This window comes from Cricetulus griseus, assembly GCF_003668045.3.
Source record: "Cricetulus griseus strain 17A/GY chromosome 1 unlocalized genomic scaffold, alternate assembly CriGri-PICRH-1.0 chr1_1, whole genome shotgun sequence".
Lineage (NCBI taxonomy): Eukaryota > Metazoa > Chordata > Mammalia > Rodentia > Cricetidae > Cricetulus > Cricetulus griseus.
Window position 1 is genome coordinate 215,807,096 of NW_023276807.1, and position 18,316 is coordinate 215,825,411.

Genomic DNA, 18,316 nt, shown 5'->3' on the forward strand with positions numbered 1-18,316 from the left:
TTGGTATCAACATCAATTTTAAAAGGTGAGCATCCCTGAAAAGAACAGGCAGAGGAGTAGAGAGGGGCCAGAGGGATATTCAGTAAAGGAGATGGACTCCCTCAGGAAGAAGTCCTTTCAGGAGCTAAGCATGCTGTAATTCCAGCATTTGGGAGGTAGACTCAGGGGCATTGGGAGTTCAAGGCCAGCTTGGTGACCCTATCTGGGGGCGGGGGACGGGGGGGGGGGCTCCTTGAAAAAGATAATTGCAACAAAACAGCAGTAGGCCCTGAATGTGCTCCAAGATAGAAGACATGCTTCAGGGAAGAATTAAGATGCTTTGGATTAATTTTACACTCAGACTCAGAAGTCATGTCCAGTGCCCCTCAAGGACACAGTCTAAGGAATTTAAAATAATTTTGTGATTTCATGGAGAACACAAAGCATGCCCACAGGCAAGAGACAGAAATAAATGTTCTAAGATCCTCAGAGGCTCGCCTCTTCTCAGAGGCTCGCCTCTTCTTGTTCTAATTAAGACACCCCGTGGCTTGATCTCCACCTCCCTTTATTTTAAGGGCAGTTCTAGCCTTAAGAATGCAGAGTTAATTACTAAATCCAAGTCTATATAAGTAAATGACAGATAAGCTCAGGACAATGTCTTCGTGTTTAATTCCTGTCCAGTTGCTTTCAGAGGTGATATCCCCCTCTTATGAGGTGTAGTCCAGAAAGCTTACAGAGTGTGTGATAATCTGTCAGAAATTTCCTGACATTGACTAGGTGAGAGTGCAGTCAGTGAATTCCTTAAGTTGAAAGAATTAGAAGTTGACTTTTGTGAATCACAGATGCTTTGCACAAGTCAGGTGACAAACACTGGAGGTCTTTGCTTGACAGTGTCCCCACAAATTCCTTGCCTCTTGGACCACCTTTGGGGACCTGCAGTACTGAAGGCCTAAGTGTCATATTGTCCTTCTCCTCTCTCTCTGCTTTGGTTCCGTTCTTTGGTACTTCACAGTTGCTCTGAGTGAGTATAAATGACCTGTAGGCAGCCCATGCTCTTTACCCTCAGAAAACCTTTCTAACAGGTAGCATCCCCAGCCTCTTAAACTGCAGTCGTTGTTGTTTACCCATTTGTGTTTAATGGCCGATTGGTCTCCTGCCCCCAGAGCCATCATAAAATCACAGGCGGTCTTCATAATTACTGGGTTCTTAGAGTCAAGAAGATAGTCTTAACTTCTACACCCAACATTAAGAATGTTGAGCATCTCTAGACTTGATTCCTGACCTTTGACCTGTTCCCAAAATACCTCCAGAGGAAGTGAGGTGTGCCCAGAGTTTTCCTTTTCTTTCTCTCATTGCCCTTGGATACTGATTCCTAAATGGCAGAATCACTCTGTACCACCTTAGGGATTGTGATTTTTTTTTTCCACATCAGGATTTAGGTAAAATTTTAAAATTGAGCTCAAGGGTAGTGGTTAGGGTTTCCTTTGTTCCAAGGTTCTGTCCCCACCCCACTTTTTCAGAATAGATTTTAACCAGGGCTCTAACTGAATTGAAGTAGCCTTGTTCCTATGTAGACCCGATAGCTGCTATAAACTCTGCCTGTATCCAATAGCAACCTCTGCTGTTTCCAGTTTTTTAGTTTGTAGCTTATTGACATTCAAACTGTCTTGCTCAAAGCCAGGCTTCCCCTTCCTCCAGTGACCTGTCACCTTAGCAGCAGTCAGTGCAGTGTGCTGTATGTTACCTGTAAGTTGTCCTCCTGGCATTTCTATATGCCCTCTATTACTATAGCTTTATAATAAGCTCAATACCATAGGATCAGTTCTCCTCAATTTGTTCCTCAAAAATTTTGTCTATTCCTTGGCCCTTATGTGTTTCCTAGACATTGTGGAATCAAGTTATCTATTTTTTAAAAGTCTAAGAATTCAGTATTTCTATGTATGCATTAGCATATCTGCATTTATGGTGTATCTATACAGTATCAGGATTGAGTCTTCAAATTCATGACTATGGCACAGCTCTCCATTTATCTGGTCTCCTAAAAGTCTTGGAATAAAGTTTTAATGTTTTCTTCTTAAGGCCTTGGTCAACTTTTGCCAGATTTAGTTTTAAAAGCTTTCTGTTTCATACTGCTATAAATAGTCTCAGCAACCTTATGAAAGCATCACTGGTTCTAATAATCTTCCTGTAGCCTTTGAAAGGTTGGCCCCCATAATCTCATAGGGAGTGACACTATTAGGAGGTGTGTGACTTTGTTGTTGGAGGAAGTGTGTAACTCTGGGGGCGAGCTTTGAAGTTTCCTTTGCTTAGGATATTGCCTAGTGTATCAGTTGACTTCCTGTTGTCTGCAAGATGTAGGACTCTCAGCTACTACTCCAGCATCAAGTCTGCCTGCATGATGCCATGATCCCTGCTCCATGAGTTAATGGACTGAACCTCTGAAACTGTAAGCTAGTCACCCTCAATTAAATGTTTTTCTTATTAAGAGTTGCTGTGGTCATGTTGTCTCTTCAAGCAATAGAAACCTTAACTAAAACAACCTCTTCATTAGTTACTTCTGCTGAGAGTGTGTTTTATTCTCTTTCAGGTCCACATATCTCTTGTTTCTTTTTCTTGCCTAATTCCATTTTTTGAGTAGAAGCTGTATATGAATATGACTTGCCTTGATTCTGATTGATACTTTTGTTTGCTTTTTGCTCATCCTGATTTTTAAAGAAATGTTTCTACTGTGTTATCATGAAGGAAGGTGCTTATTATAGGTTTGATAGAGATCCAGGAAAAGTAAATTCCTTCCTATTTTTGGCTTCAGAGTTTTGTTTTTATTATTATTATTTAACCATTAATGATTATCATGTTCTACCACATTTTTTCCCCTCTATATCTCTTGAGGAATTGGGTAGTGAGAGTAAGTGTTAAGAACTAGCAGTAAGACACCTTTAAATTCTAGGATTAAACAGGTTTGGTCCTGAATTTGTATTTTTTTTCCTAACACAGAGCTAACTTCTTACTAGTATTTCATGAATAGAGAAGATTTGGGTTTGTGAGAGAGATTGGCTAATGACTTTTATTTCTCTGGTGTTGAATACAGGCCATTTTCTAAAATGAGCTGGTGAGTTGGTGTGTGTTCCTTCTTCTGTTCTTTGTGTGTGTGTGTGTGTGTGTGTGTGTGTGTGTGTGTGTGTGTGTCTATGTCTGTGTTTAATAAAGCTATAATCATCTGTTTCATAAGACTTTGTCAAAGTACATCTCTAAAGCCATGTACGATTTGTCTGTGGGAAGATTTTTTTAGAGAGTGGTTCTTTAGTAGTAGTCATTGGGCTCCCTGGACTGGGTCTTCTCAGTAAGCTTTGTTAAGTTGTTAAATTTTCTAGAAATTTAACCCAAGTTCTTAAGTTTATTGGCATAGTTATTTATAGTGTTCTTTTATCTTTCATTTTCAGCTTCATCTGTAATTATATTCCTTTCCACATACTTAGTATTGTTTTTCTCTCATTTTTTCCTTTATTATTCTTGGCAGGTGTTTGTCTTATTAGTATTTTCAAAGAGCAAATGCTGAGTCTTCCCTGTTTGGTTTGAGTTCACTGATTACGTTTTGCTTTGATGTTAATCTTTTCTTCCTTCCTTTTTCCCTTTTTCCATCCACTTCTCTGGTTTCTTCTTCTTCTTCTTCTTCTTCTTCTTCTTCTTCTTCTTCTTCTTCTTCTTCTTCTTCTAAAATAGGGTCTTATAACATAAACTTCATTAGCTTTTGAATTCACAATGTAGACCGCAATGTTGAACTCATTGAGATCAACCTGCCTCTGCCTCTCAAGTGCTGGAATTAAAGGTGTGTGCCGTCATGCTCAGCTTCTCTTATTTCTTAATGTTCAGACTTATATAAGCAGACTTATCTGCTTAAAATTTCACAATGTGGAGCAGGGTCTTTCTAAGATGCCACACATGCAATCATCTTACTGGTCTCTACTTTCTTTAGGCTCTATAAAGTTGAGTAATTATCATCCTATAATTCATATTTAGACTAAAGCCTTTAATGCTGCCCAGGAAACATACTACATTCATGACATGAAAGGGGAAGTGGGACCATTCTACAATTTTACCCTTTTGGGCTGTAACTGTGTCTGACATTGAGGAGGGGAAAGTGATGACTGAATGAGTTCTGGGAGTCAGTGCTAGCAAAGCTCTGTGCTTTAGGTGCATAGAAGGTGCCCTGTACTGCTGGAGAGCTGTGAGGACCCTCTCACCCAGGGCAGCTGACTGGGCCTCAGAGATTGAGGTTGCAGAAATTTAAGTTGAAGCCATTGGTCACATGAGTGGTTATGGGATGGATAATAAAATACTAGAACAGGACTTTTTGTTGGATGCTTGGCAAAACCATGGGTGTTTGGGCTGTGTAGTCAACCACCAATGCAAGATGTATAGCTTCTAAGGTTATAGTCATCTTTAGTGTTTCTTATCATTGTGTCAATGAAAGCTGGTTTGAAATTTTCAGAAAGAAGCACAAATATTTTTGTTTTTAAATAAAAAACAATGATAATCGTAGAAAAAATCCAAATTGAATGACCATAATAAGCAAATGAAATGACTGTAGTTATTCACAAGTATTTTTTTTTATTGTTGAAATAGCATGTCTACCATGTTCCTATTTATCAATGGCAAAACTGGAATGGGGGAACCCTGAAAGGTTCAGGTTTTAATGCTGATCAGCTCTACCTCTTTAAGATACAGACCTCGCCCCCAACAACAGTCAGGGCACGCACAGGAAAACATGCTACGTCGTTCACCATGTCACCCACCACACAATATGTCCTGTGTGTGTGAGGACTCTGGGCATGCGTGGAACCTCAGTGCACATGCGTAGTCTTCCCTTTAAAAGTTCCAACTTCCCTGCTGCTTGCTCTTTTCTCTCTCTCTCTCTCTCTCTCTCTCTCTCTCTCTCTCTCTCTGCTTCTGCTTCACTCTCTCTTCTCCCACCTACGCGCTCTCTCTGCCTCTCTATGGCGACTCGCCATGGCAGTCAGCCATTACCCCTGTTCCTCTTCTCTCTTAGTCTCCCTACTCTCCCGGACCCATATAATAAACTAGTCAATATGTCTCATCTTGCACCGCTCTTCTCTTTTTCTTCAAAAACATAACAACCCCCTCCCCATTTATTTGTTTTTTTATTGTGGTGTATTTCAAAGCTGATCCTTGAATTTGACATTACTAACACAGCACTGCAGGCAGTGTAGTTCATGGTGGCATGCTGGCCCCTCTCCAGACACTGCACATTGGTTACTGTCTCCTTCATTCTTCCCCGTGTGGTGGTTGCTTCTCTCCTTCCTAGGGAAGATCACTTGCATTCATTGCTGTCTCTCTGCACTGTTTGGTAGGCTGCCTTGGACACTGTAATAAAGTGCCAGTGAGGACAAACCTTGGGTCTTCCTGGTCAGACTGTCTTTGCTCTTTCTGTCTTCTCCTAAGGCACAGTCTCCATTCACTCAACACTTGCTGGGAACCAGGGTAGCATCAGACCTGGGAAGTTCTAGAGAGAGCACCTGCAGGCTTTTTCCTAATAGAAACTCTGAAGAATAAAGTTGACCCAATAAATATTGTTTTGAAATTAATTTACATGCATATTCTGAAACTACATTCAGGGTAAAATCCTTTCTGAAATGGTAAGCTGCTTTGGGAAGGGTACAGTTTTGTGTAAATGAAACACCCATCAGAAGACTATACTAAATGTTACTGAAAGTTGCAAAATGGGAGCCTGCCTGTTTACTGTGTAGACAAGTTTTCGGGAGGGCAGTGCAGGCCCTCTGTGGTGTTACTTGGTAGTTTGCAGCATGATACAGTCACCTGGGAGCTGGTTGTGTGCTGTGACTCAACTTGCAGGGGCAGGCAGAAGAAGCTCTGAACAACTGTGTTATGACAAGGGGCAAGGCATAGACCTTTCCTTAGTGCACCTGAGTGCCTTTTGCTGAGCTCCCTCAACTGGCATCAGTTAGAAATGGGCTCTGACATGGTGCTGCAGCAAAGAGAACCTTAGAGTTACTAGAAGTTACTAGATGTTCAGTAAGGCCTAATCCATTTTGGAAGAGGCCAATACCAAGGTGGGCCTAGAGGGGCTAAAAGGAGATTTCTGAAGAAAGTGAGTTTGCATATAGAATGCAGTAGTATGCAGGGTGCCATCCTTGTGAGCATGCCTTTGTTTCTTTAAGGAGTTTTATGTATTAGAGTATTTTCTTTTTTTTGGTAGGAATGTACATTTAATTGCTTTAATCATTTCCAAGTCAGTGCTTTGAATCACTTGAGTTTTCAAAATATGGACAGAGCTGAGGGAAAGATGCTCAAATGCTTCTGGGGAATAGCCATCCCCTGCAGCAAGTCTTTACTCCTGAAGCCAGGATGACAGGGAATCTTCAGCAGAGGGACTTGAGTGAATCTGCTCATGAGCTGGACCTGCTCTGGCTGCCATTTCTCCCACCATGGAGGGGGTGGCCAGACAGGATCCCCAAAGTCAGTGGGCCCCAGGCCAAGGCCAGGGTCAGGAACAGAGCTCCCTGGATTCTACTACTACACAGCTGAAAGAGTGGATGAAAGATTAGGTCAGACATAGCATCCTAATCCACTTAATTTTTTTAAAAATAAGGTTTTAAGAATTTTATACATGCATGCAATGCATTTTGATCATATTCATATGTACCCTCCTCTCCTAACTCCTCCAAGTCTACCATCTACTGTCTAACCCACTTTATACACATAAGGTCCTTTAGGAGGGGTATACATTGTACTGTTTATGGAACATTTAGAATGGAAATTTTTATTACAGTTTTTAGATTTGGTGTATGTGTGCACGGGCGCAGAGGTCAGAGGGCAACCTGCAAGAGTGAATTCTCTCCTTTCACTGATGGTTATAGGGGTCAAGTTCAGGTTATCAGAATTGGCAACACGTGCTTTTATCTGCATAGCCATCTTTCTGGCCCCTAGGTTTTAACTTTTTACTATTTTTGTCTTTTGGTTTTCCAAAAGAAGTGAAAAATATACTCTTTATCTCACTCAGATAAAATATGTGCCAAATAGACATTTGTAGTTGTTGATCTGGAATGTTGGAATTACATGATTTGAAGATCAGGATTTTCTGGGTGGTTAGAAGTTAAAATGATTTAAATACTGTAGACTTTTTAGTTTTCAAACAAACTTTGTGAGTTTTGGCCAAATGTACGTTAGTTAAACACATTCCTATTTTCACATGTTCATGAAGTGTGGTATTTTAGAAGATAAATCCCTTCACAGCTCTCACTCTGTCCAGGTCTAGTTTTGCTCTCAGATCCATTCGTCTGACTTGATGAGCATCAGCCTTCAGGCCTTGCTGGAGTCTTCCAAGAACAGTCTGATGCACTCATGGTGCTTATGGAAGTTCCCCTTTCTAGCCTGCTGGATTGCTTAGAACTAAATGTATTGTGTAGGAATTCCCAGTGTGGGAATTGGGGGAAATGTGTTTTGGTGCCACCTTCAATTCTGGCTTCATTTGATTTCTCTTACTCTCACCTTGCCATCTGTTAATTACATGCTAATTGTATATTTGAATAATAATTATATTCACCGTGTTTTGTATTACTACTATCAATACTTTTGAGGAGAACTTGTTGGGACATTAATTTAAAATAACAAAAACAAAACCTTGTATGGGAATGGCCTTGTCATTGGGTAGCAGGATGCTTTGATTATGGGGTTGGATTTTAAAATGGCACAGCTGTCACCCTCTTGACATCTTGACCTCCATGTGATACAGTTAGCTGGTTTATGTGTTATCGGATATTTTAAAAGTGCAGTCCTTTTAAAAGACCCAGCAAGGCAAACTTTCTTCAGAGGGTCCAAGTGCAGTGGAGTTTTACAGTAGGAGAGACTCTGCTCATTTCACCTCCAAATACAGGAGGAAATGGACTTGGCAGAGGGCCAGGACAAGGATTGGTAGATATGATATTGGTAAGCAGGAAGTGTTAGGAAATAATCACACCTACAGAGTGTTTGGTGAAGGTGGACCTTCGTGGCCAGGCACCACTTGGCATATGTTGCTGATGAGGGAGTCCTGAGGATCCCGTCTTAAGGCTGGGGACTCTAGCCAAATTGTCTGCTGTGATTTGGAAATGGACTGTGTCTCAAATGTATGTTTTCTGGAAGTTTGGTCCCCAGTGTAGCAGTGTTGGGGTGATGGAACCTTCATGCTACCACCCTAGAAGAATTGTTTACAGTTCCTGAAGGATCCTGATTAATTCCTATGGCAGGTTGTTATAAGAGGGCAGGCCACTGTTCTGTCTCTCCCTGTGATCTCCCCTTCCTGTCTCTCCCTGTGATCTCCTCTTCCTGTCTCTCCCTGTGATCTCCTCTTCCTGTCTCTCCCTGTGATCTCCCCTTCCTGTCTCTCCATGTGATCTCCCCTTCCTGTCTCTCCATGTGACCTCCCCTTCCTGTCTCTCCATGTGATCTCCTCTTCCTGTCTCTCCCTGTGATCTCCTCTTTCTGTCTCTCCCTGTGATCTCCTCTTCCTGTCTCTCCCTGTGATCTCCTCTTCCTGTCTCTGCCTGTGATCTCCTCTCCTGTCTCTCCCTGTGATCTCCTCTTCCTGTCTCTCCCTGTAATTTCCTCTTCCTGTCTCTCCCTGTGATCTCCTCTTCCTGTCTCCATGTGATCTCTTCAGCACCGTGTTCCCACCATCTTTTACTATCTGCTAGGAGGCTCTCATTATTTGGACCACCTATTTTTGGACTGCTAGTTTCTAAAACCGTGATCCAAATAAATTTTCCTTCTTTATAAAACACCCCGCCTCAGAGACCTTTTTGTAGCAACAGAAAACAGTAACACGTTGATTAAGCAGGTTTCTTCTAAAAGTGCACAATGCCTAAATTAACTTGGAAACTTAAATTCAGACAGAGCTTAGTTGAGAAGAGAAAACCTTTGTTGTCTTCCCCTAGCTAACCACAATAATACCTTATACTAGCAGTTTATTGGATGAATGGATAAACAGTTGGCTGGTACCTTTAACATACTTCTGTGGGTTTTTATTTTTAATTTTATCATATTCTTTTTCTTTGAAATAGTCAAAGTATTTGTCATCTAATGCTCACTCATTTATTGCACAATGGCTATTAATCAAACAAAGGTATAGAAGTTTACAAATGAGCTTACAGGGATGAAGCTTGTGTGTGAGCATCATTGTAATTAGTACAGTTGAATACTTAAAGGCCAGATGCTTCATTCTACAGGAAATTGTGGTTAAGCCCATGCTTAATCCTTGAGCCCGAGGGGACTGAAATGAAAACAAACAAACAAACAAAAAAAAACCATGTTTAGTTTTCCAGGAGTATTTTTTTTTTTTTTAGTATCAAGGTGGGCTGGAGTGTAAGTTCCTGGAGAACTAAGATTTCTGTCTGTTTTTTTCTTGACCAACAACTGTACCAGTCAGAGGAAGGGCAGGTTGTCAGCAGACACTTGTCCAGTGACCTGTCTCTTGGCTAAAGCCATGGAATCTGGCATGTGGTACTGAAATACACTGTCTTGTTATACGTGCCAAGACATTGCAGGAGCCTACATGCACGCTTTTAATAATTTGGACTGCTGATCCTTTCTCAGGCTTTGCTGCCTTGCTGTCAGGAATGCCTTTTTTCTGAAACACTGACCTGTTGGGTGTGTCCCACCCTCCAACCATGTAGAAAGCTCGGTAGGTTCCCTGCCAGCATGGCTGCAGGAAGAGGCAGCCAACATTCCAGCTCTTCCTGAGCCACAAGACCTTGTAGTGTTTGAGTCTAAGGATGCAGACCAGTCCACCATGGCAGAGCACAGGTGACAGTGTTGACTGCTATAGCAGGCAAGAGAGGACAAATAACATTCTAGCTGAGAGAAAAGCCAGGTGTGAAATCGCTGTCAGAACTGACTCTGTGGACTGTGTGTGTGTCTGTGTCTATGTGTCTGTGTTTCACAGGCCACTGTTCATTGGTCTCTACCAGTAATCATAAAACCATAGGGGTTAGCAGTAAATCACAGCATCTGCCTCTTCCTCAGCACCTGCTGTGTTAACCTGCTGACATACTCAGTTTCTGAAAATCTTTGCTTGTTTCTTGTAGCGGACTTACCTGTCTGGTTCGGTTTATTCTAGGTATGTGTGCATACATGTGTGCATGCACGCCTGTGTGTGTGTGAAGCTATTGCAAAAGGGATAATTTCTCTGATTTCATTCTCAGCAAGTTCATTATTGGTATATAGAAAACCTGCTGACACCCGCACACAACCCACTCTGGTGTATTCATGTGGCCTTCCTCCCCGCTTGGTGTGTACATGTGACCTCTCTCTCTTCCTGTGGTTTGTGTATGTGTATCTGTGTGTGCAAGTACACATGTATGTGTGTGTATATGTGTGAGGACAGAAATTGTTGTATGGTGTTACCCACTCAGATGTGTACCCAGCAGCAAAGCTACTCATTTCTGTGTGTTGATTTTGTATTCTGTTACATGGCTGAAAGTAACATCAAGTCTGAGAGTTCCCTGATGGAGTCTTGAGGGTCTTTTAAGGATAGGACCGTGCCATTTGCAAATAGGGATGATTTGACGCCTTTCCTTCCTGTTTTCTTCTTGTTGTATGTTCTCAGACTTTGATCATTATTCCAAGTAAGAGCAGTGAGAGCTGGCTCCATTGTCTCCTGATTTGAGGTGCCAGTGCTTTTCGGTTTTCCTGTATAATATGTTTGCTATAGACTGAGATGTGTTACTTCTATTCCCAGGTTCCTCAGGGCTTTTATCATGAAGGGGTGTTAAAAATTTGTCAAAGGCCTTTTTTGCATCTATTTGAGATGGTTGTGAGATTTCTTTCTTTACATGTGATTTGCACATGTTGGGCAGCTGATTTGCACATGTTGGGCAGCCTTCCATCCGTGAATGAAACAAACTTGGCCATGGTGTATGATCTTCTTAATGTGCTCTTAAATTCAATTTTCAGATATCTTACTGGGGATTTTTATGTTTATTGGTAGAAATAGTCTGTGCATTGCCATTTTAGTCTCCATTTCACCAATTTCTTATCTTCACAGTTTGGTTCTACCCACTGCTCTTGAGTTTGACTTGCTCTTCCTTTTCTAAGATCTTGCTGTGCTTGATTAGGCCATTTAAAATCCTTCTGTAGGGTTTTTTTTTTTTTTTAAGTGCTCATGGATATGAACTTTCCTTTAGAAACTAGGACTTAGTTGTTTCCCATAGGTTCTGTTAACTTATGCATTTATTTTCATTTGACTGTAGGAACTGTGTAATTTCTTCAATAACAGTGATCATTCAAGAGTGTACGGTTGGGACTCCTGGTACTTTTGTGGTTTTTATATTTTATTATTGAATTCTGGTTTATTCCAATATGCTCAGAAAAGGTACATGAAGTTATTTTGATCCTTTTGTATTACAAAATTTTTCTTCTGGCCTAAATTGTGGATTGTTTTAGAGGGCATTTGATGGGTTGCTGAGAATTGCCTTTACTTCTGTGGGTGGAATATTCTGTAGGTAACCATGAACCCCATTTGGCTCTACTACTTCTACATTGACTTTTCAGTCACATGGCCTGTGTGAAGATGAGAGTGTGCATTGGTGTCACTTCCAGTTGTACTATCAGGGTCCCTTGGGCATCTTATGTCTATTGTTGGTGCATGGATATTTACAATTGTTAGAGCTTCTTGATGATTTGTTCCACCAATTAATTTATGGTGATTTTCTTTATCTCTGCTAATTTTAGTTTGAAGTCTACTTGGTTAGATATAAGAACAGCTATTTCTATTTGCTTAATAGATTGACTTTTATCCTTGGGTTCTCAGCCTGAGGGTGTCTTTGCTTGTGAGGTATGTTTCTTGAAGACAAAAACCACTTGGGTCTTGCACTTTTGTCCAGTCAGCCAATCTGTATCTCTATTGTTATGTAGAGGACATTTACATTTCTGGCTATTGTTGAGATATTTTTGCTAATCTATGATTTTGTTGTTTTTCTGTTTGAATTATTTGTTGCTTTCTTTCTGCTAGTTTGCGGATGACTGTGTTGGGCTTGATGGGTTTTTTTTCTACCTCCCCTCCTTTCATTTATCCCTCTCATGAGATTTTTTTTCATGTTCTTGTAGCTGAACCTTTTTCCTTCTTCTTTATATAATATCCCTTTAAATATTCTGCAGTGTTGGTGTGTTTGTTTATCATGAACTGCCTTAGTTTATGCATGTTTTGAAATGTCCTTTCTCTGTCTGTTTTCAAAGATAGCCTTCTGGGTGCTGCAGTTTGGGCTGGCACAGCTTACTCAGAGCTTACATATGTCTCCCCATGTTTTCCTGGCTGCTATTCTGATGAGTTTGCCTTTGTAGGTGAGTTAGTGCTTTCCCAATGCAGCCTGAAATGTTGTTCTTTTTTAATTTTGACACCTTGACTGTGCTATCCTATGGAGAAGTTCTTCCTTGTTCAAGTCTGTTCAGGGTTCTGAATACCTCTTGTGGTTGAGCTTCCTACTAAAATGTCATTGAATAAACATCCTATGCCTTTAGTGTTTATCTCTGTACCTTCTTCATCCTGTGCGTTCTTAGGTCTGGTCTCTTGATCAGATCCGTAAGTTCTTGGGTGTTGGGTCATTCTCACTGTTTGTCGTCCCACCCACACTTTTTGTTTGAGTGTAGTATTTCTTTGACCTTGTCCTTCCTTCCTGATAGTCTTTCTTCTGCTTATTTGAGTCTATTGTCAATGTTTTCCACTATTATTTATTTGATTTATGTCTTTTTATTTCTGATGGTTCTAATTTTTTGATGTTTTCCCTTTCAAATCTGTTTCCTTGTTGAAGTTTTCTCTCTTGTTTTCCGCTTTTCATCCATATTGCTGATTTTATTGTGCATTTGGCTGACCTTTCCGTCTATATTGCTGACTTGAATTGAATTCATCTGTTTGCTTGTATCCCTTTCCAGGTCACTGGTGATTTTACTTTTGAACTTTTGAAATCTTCACCCAGCATTTAACCTACTTCAGTATCTTATCTTTAAATTGAGTCACTGAGGAGTTTGGTTCTTCTAAGGCAGTTCTTTTGCCTTGCTTCTGTCTTGTTTCTTGTGTTCCTGTATTGTGCTTTGTATATCTGTTGGTTTGACTGTCTTCCAGTTTTATTTGGGGATTCCCTTACTACTCAACAATCTACTCAAGAGGGCTGACTCCCCAGGACCACTCAGAAGAGAACAACCACAACACTGGTATCTGTGTGGGTGTACCTTCAAGACATCCTAAGTCTTAATCTCCCTTCTGGAGGGTAACACGAGTTTGTACAATCTAGAGCAGAGGAAAAATAGATGGCTCCCAAGGGTGATACCCTGGCCAGCTGACCTCAGGATGAGGAGCTGTCAAAGTCAGTGGTATTCTCAGTTATGAGTGTCTTAGTTGCTTTTCTGTCACTGTGATAAAATATCCTGACACCAGCAACTTAAGAGTGAGTGAGCTTATTTTGGCCTGTAGTCCCAAAGGGCTATAGTCCATCATGGCAGGGAAGCAGGAAGCTGGTGGTTGCATTGTATCTGCACTCAGAAAACAGAGAATGAGGATATAAAGCCTCAAGGCCTGCCCACCCCCATCCCTTCCTCTAGCAAGGCTCCACCTCCTAAGAGCTTCACAGTAGTCCCATACAATGCTACCAAGTGGAGGCAAAATACTCAAATACATGAGGTCATGAGGGGCTTTTCACATTCAAAACAATGCATCACCTGTCTTTTTCTATCACTGTCTTTGTGGATTCCCAATGTTCTCTCTTTCTTCATTAGGCATAGAGTCAGTTCTTCTTTACTCTGGTTCTCCTCTCTGATTGGCTTATTCTTAGGGGGAAGTGGAAAGAGAAGAAAAGGCTCCATGTTTGTGTCTGAGTTGTCTTCAGTTCCTATTGTAGTTTTCACTTCAGCGAATCACTAGGCGCGATTCTTGTATCTGTATGTTCCATCAGCCAAGCCTTTCAGAGTCCTTTGTGGCAGACTCTGTTCTGGTATGTAGATAGTAGCAGCTGTGGATGAGCCCACACTCAAGCTAAACTGCCCACTTCTGCCTCTGCTTTCTTAGATGATGTGTTTCTCTGCAGAAGGGATTTTAGCTTTCTTCAGTAAATATCATAATAATTATTCTAAAGACTTAGAAAAGTACCTATTTCAACTACATTATTTGATTTTTTTCAAGAGTATGAGTGTCATAGGATTAGGTCTAATTAGTCCCTAGAGAAAGTCTTGAGTAATACAGAGAGTTCGTACTCTCTAATTCTCCCAGGTTGCAAAAATAAAAACCCGAGTTCATCATCACGCTGACTTCTCAGGGTGTCGGTCCAGCTCTAACCCTGGCTGGCACTGTGGTTTAGGGTTTATCGCAGTATTTTAATCTTTTGGGCTCATTGTCAGTTATTATGTATGCTTGAAAGTTAAGAGAGCACTTGAACACATTTGCTGGAAACAAAGGAGCAGAAGTGTTTCCTTTGGGGTTTAAATAGATTTGAAAGATCAGTGCCAATACTGTCACTCCCTCTAATCCTGGTTTTTCATGTGCAAACCCTTATTTGACAGTTAGTCCTTCTTAAAATTAAATGGACTGTCTTCAGCCATGTTAACTTGTCATTTAAAATATTCAAAAGATATTTTTAGACTATGAGATCTGCCATTCATTTTTTCCCATTTGATGTTATTTTTAAATTCCCTGACGCTGAAAGTGTACTTGTTTCAGTGGCTTATTAAGCAATTTACTGATGTGTGTACATATATTGTTTTGTTTTATAAAGCCACTGCCAAAAGCTATGGTGTCTCGCCTCTGTGAATCTAAGAAGGTTTGTGCGGCCGCAGAAATGCAGCTTCAGGTATGTGTGCATGCCTCATGTTAACGTTTCCAGTTATTATCCCATATATACACATATCTTTCAATTCTTGCCAGCACTATACATTTATTACAATAATTATGCTTCTGAACACCTTTCATCTCAGTTCAAAGAACTTGGCCAGAGTTGACTCATGAAATTCTCACACTATCTGTGTGGAGTTCATGTGAAATATGAAATATGCTCATTTCCAGTTTTTTATCAAGGAAATCACCAAAGCCTCGCAGGGCTGCAAAACCAAGTTGGGGCTCAGACCCAACCATTTATATGGCTACTCATTTTCTGTCTTTCAAAACAAATTGTGGTCGTCTGTGTGAAGTTTAAACAGTAATTACCATTAGATTTAGGATAATATTTATAGACAATTTCCTGGGTTACCAGATGAAGACAGAAACATTTTATGAGCCATCTGGATGCCAGGTCTGTTACCAGATGTTCAGCTATTTGCAGTTACCGAGATTGTTTGTGGCGGTGTTCTGTCCTTACATCTTGTTACTTGTATCAACAGTGCCTGCACACTCGCCTTACATGTCAGCAGTGCCCTGTAGTGACCAGTTAACTCTTTCTGGTGGAAACCAACTTCCCACCAAAACCCCGAAATAACAAATCCAGTCCCTAGAAAGCAGTAAATGTGCTCTGTTTTTGTTGTATCTTGGTATGTTTTCCAGCTAGGGGTATAGTATAGTGCGAGGGTGTGCACAGGCCCTGGCTTCAGTCCCTGATTCTTCAGTGAGGAGGATAGTTATATAGACACAACCATGGATTTTCATTTGATTTACATTATTCAGTGGCCAAGAATGTGAATACAATTAAAAATGATTTAAAAAATGGTGTTACCTGGGGAAAGTCCTTTTATAACTTTGTTTTGATTTTGAGACATGGTTTCAGAAAATGTTCCCAGGCTGGCCTTGAATGTGATCCTCCTGCCTCAGCCTTTCAGTAATGAGGTCACATGCGTGTGCACCCTGGCACCGAAGCCTTTTGATTTGCTTTTACATGTCTCTTGGAGCTTTCTCTTTGAACATCTGTTTCAGTGGTTTTATTTTAAACCAGGAACTGATAAGCCTAGAGAGGGGAGCCATTCCTGACAATGCAGGTATTATATCCTGCTTCTAAACTGATGTTCTCAGACCAGCAGGTTGACAGGAGGGGGACTGTTTTGTGTTCTGAGGTGGTGTAGACCGTGTTTTAGGAAATGTGAAGCTCCTTTTGCCATGGACTGTTTAGCAAATGGGCTGAGTACTTTTATGTTGTGCTAAGGATTTGGGTTCCAGGAATGCATCTGCTGGATGAAAAGTGGATTAGTTGCTTTTTTTGTTGCTTTGATAAACACTGTGATCAAAGACAATTTAAGGAGGAGAGTTTATGCTAGCTTAAAGCTGCAGAGAGATAAGGTAGAGGAGCAGGCATGGTGGCAGGAGCAGGAAGCTGAGAGCTCACGTCTCAAACTGAAAGCACAAAGCTGAAAAAGTGAACTAGAAATGACATGGAGTCTTTAAATTCTCAAAACCCACTTCCAGTGACATAACTTCTTTCAACAAGGCCACACCTAACTCTCCCAGAACAATGCCATAAACTGGGGACCAAGTGTTTATAAAAGTCTACATTTGCATGTTTTTTTAACAGGCATAATTGAAGAAACAAAGCTCTTGAATTGTAACTTGTTTGTAGAGAGGACAGAAAGTGTGCCTCTTCGGTTCAGGGTAGAATTAAGTTTCAGTTCATAATCATTTGCTCCATCAGGTCTGGTTTCTTTGGCTATTGTTACCTATTGTTACCCATGACAGAACCGAGAGAGCTGTACTTAGCTGTATGTTTAGATTACCAGCTAAGAGAACATAATGTTTATATTCAGAAAATGTCTGTATTTTTCCAGGGAAGGCTTAACTTAGCTTTATAGTTCACAAGCGTAATTCTGTATGTAGGTGAAGCCAGTGGCCAGAGGTCGTTTGCATGTTGTCTTTTATCCAGACTAATCCTCACCTCTTTCGAGTCAGCAGCTGCACATTCCCTGCACATTCCATTTCTAAACCAGAAAGATGCACCTCAGCTGTAACTGCATGTCAGACTTTTTCTCTTTAAATAAAGCACTTAACTTTGTTACAAGGCAAATTCACACCATGTTAATACTCAAGCACTCGGGTCAGATGTCCTGGTGAAATCTTCCTTCCCTTTCCTTAGGTTTTCTACATAATACTTAGTACTCAGCACTCTCCCAACTGCAGGTTTGGTGCTTAAATTTCCTTGATGTTTCATTTCCACAGCTGCTTTCTCCTGTGTGTGTGTGGTGGGGGGTTCCTCCTCTCCAGGTCCCCTCTATTGCAGCTGCTTCCTTTGTTCTCCTGACACAGATATGAGGTCTGCTGTGGCCCTTGCTCCAAACCCTACAACAGCTGCATCAAGGTTTGTCACTTCTGTGTCAACACACATACTAGAATGCTTTTGACATCCTCTTCTACTCAGCTGTATCCACATAGTGAGCTTTCACCTCTGGATACAAAACTCTGATTCTGACCACTTCACACCTCTCATTTATGATCTACCAGGATCCAGGATGAAACCAAACAGGATTTGTTAGATACATGGGACCACAACCAATAATTCTCATCTTTTTAAAACATTTTTAACTGCATAATTCCAATTTTGTGACCACAAATTTAATGGTGAATAAGGTTGAAAATTGAACACCAACGTGTGTTATGGAAAGCTTCAGTGTACCCTTTAAGCTTTTGACTGGCCATATATGTGGTGTGGAGTATGTCTTAAATAGCACATGTTTATGTTTGTGAGTCTTTTCAGCTGTGATTCATAATTGCCATTCTGGTACACTTGCAACATCTTTGACTGACCACATCTTAAATACAGGATCAATTACCAAAGCTAAACAGAGGTTTCTTTCTGCCTAGGTCTTTTATGCCGCCCTGGATCAAATCTACCATGGCCAACATCCCCTGAGGAAGTCAACCACAGACATCCTCATGGAAACACAAGAGCAGTTTTATGGCTTGCCCTATGTTCCTGACACTGTGAGTCTGCATTTTAATCTGTCATGCTGTAGAATGGCTCTGCTTATTTCTCTAGGTTGTCATCATTATCCTTTAGAGGACTTGAGATTCCCTACATTTGTGTTGAGTTTGTTTTATATGGGCCAGATGCTAGGAACGTCCCGGCTCATCTAATGCTCCATGCATGGTTTTCTTTCTTCTCTCAGTGCTTATCAGATTCCTAGGAAAAAAGTGGGTGTTAGTCAATATTCTCTTTAGTTTTTTTCAAATTACATATAGATAATATATAATTTTGTATAATAAGACTGTGTATTTATACATATGATGTGACTCTAATAGTGTTCGTTGCAAAGAGAACTAACATTTATTGAATACCTTACATTGTACCAAGGGTTGTATATTCTTTATATCCTGTCTTACTTAGTGCCCTGTTGTACTAGAGGGCAGGAGTTTAGTTGTCGTTTC

The 18,316-nt window shown here is 40.7% G+C and overlaps 1 protein-coding gene across 3 annotated transcripts in view; it reads left to right on the forward strand.

Moving 5' to 3' along the window:
• Mipep (mitochondrial intermediate peptidase) overlaps positions 1-18,316 on the forward strand; it is a 126,339-nt gene that overhangs the window by 50,797 nt on the left and 57,226 nt on the right. For all 3 annotated transcript variants that reach the window (XR_004772346.1, XM_027390404.2, XM_027390403.2), the window contains exons 15-16: positions 14,754-14,828; positions 17,753-17,872. Coding sequence is in view for 2 of the 3 variants with exons in the window: in XM_027390404.2 (XP_027246205.1) it covers positions 14,754-14,828; positions 17,753-17,872 (195 nt within the window). In the remaining variant the exon portion in view is untranslated. The remainder of the gene's footprint in view (positions 1-14,753; positions 14,829-17,752; positions 17,873-18,316) is intronic.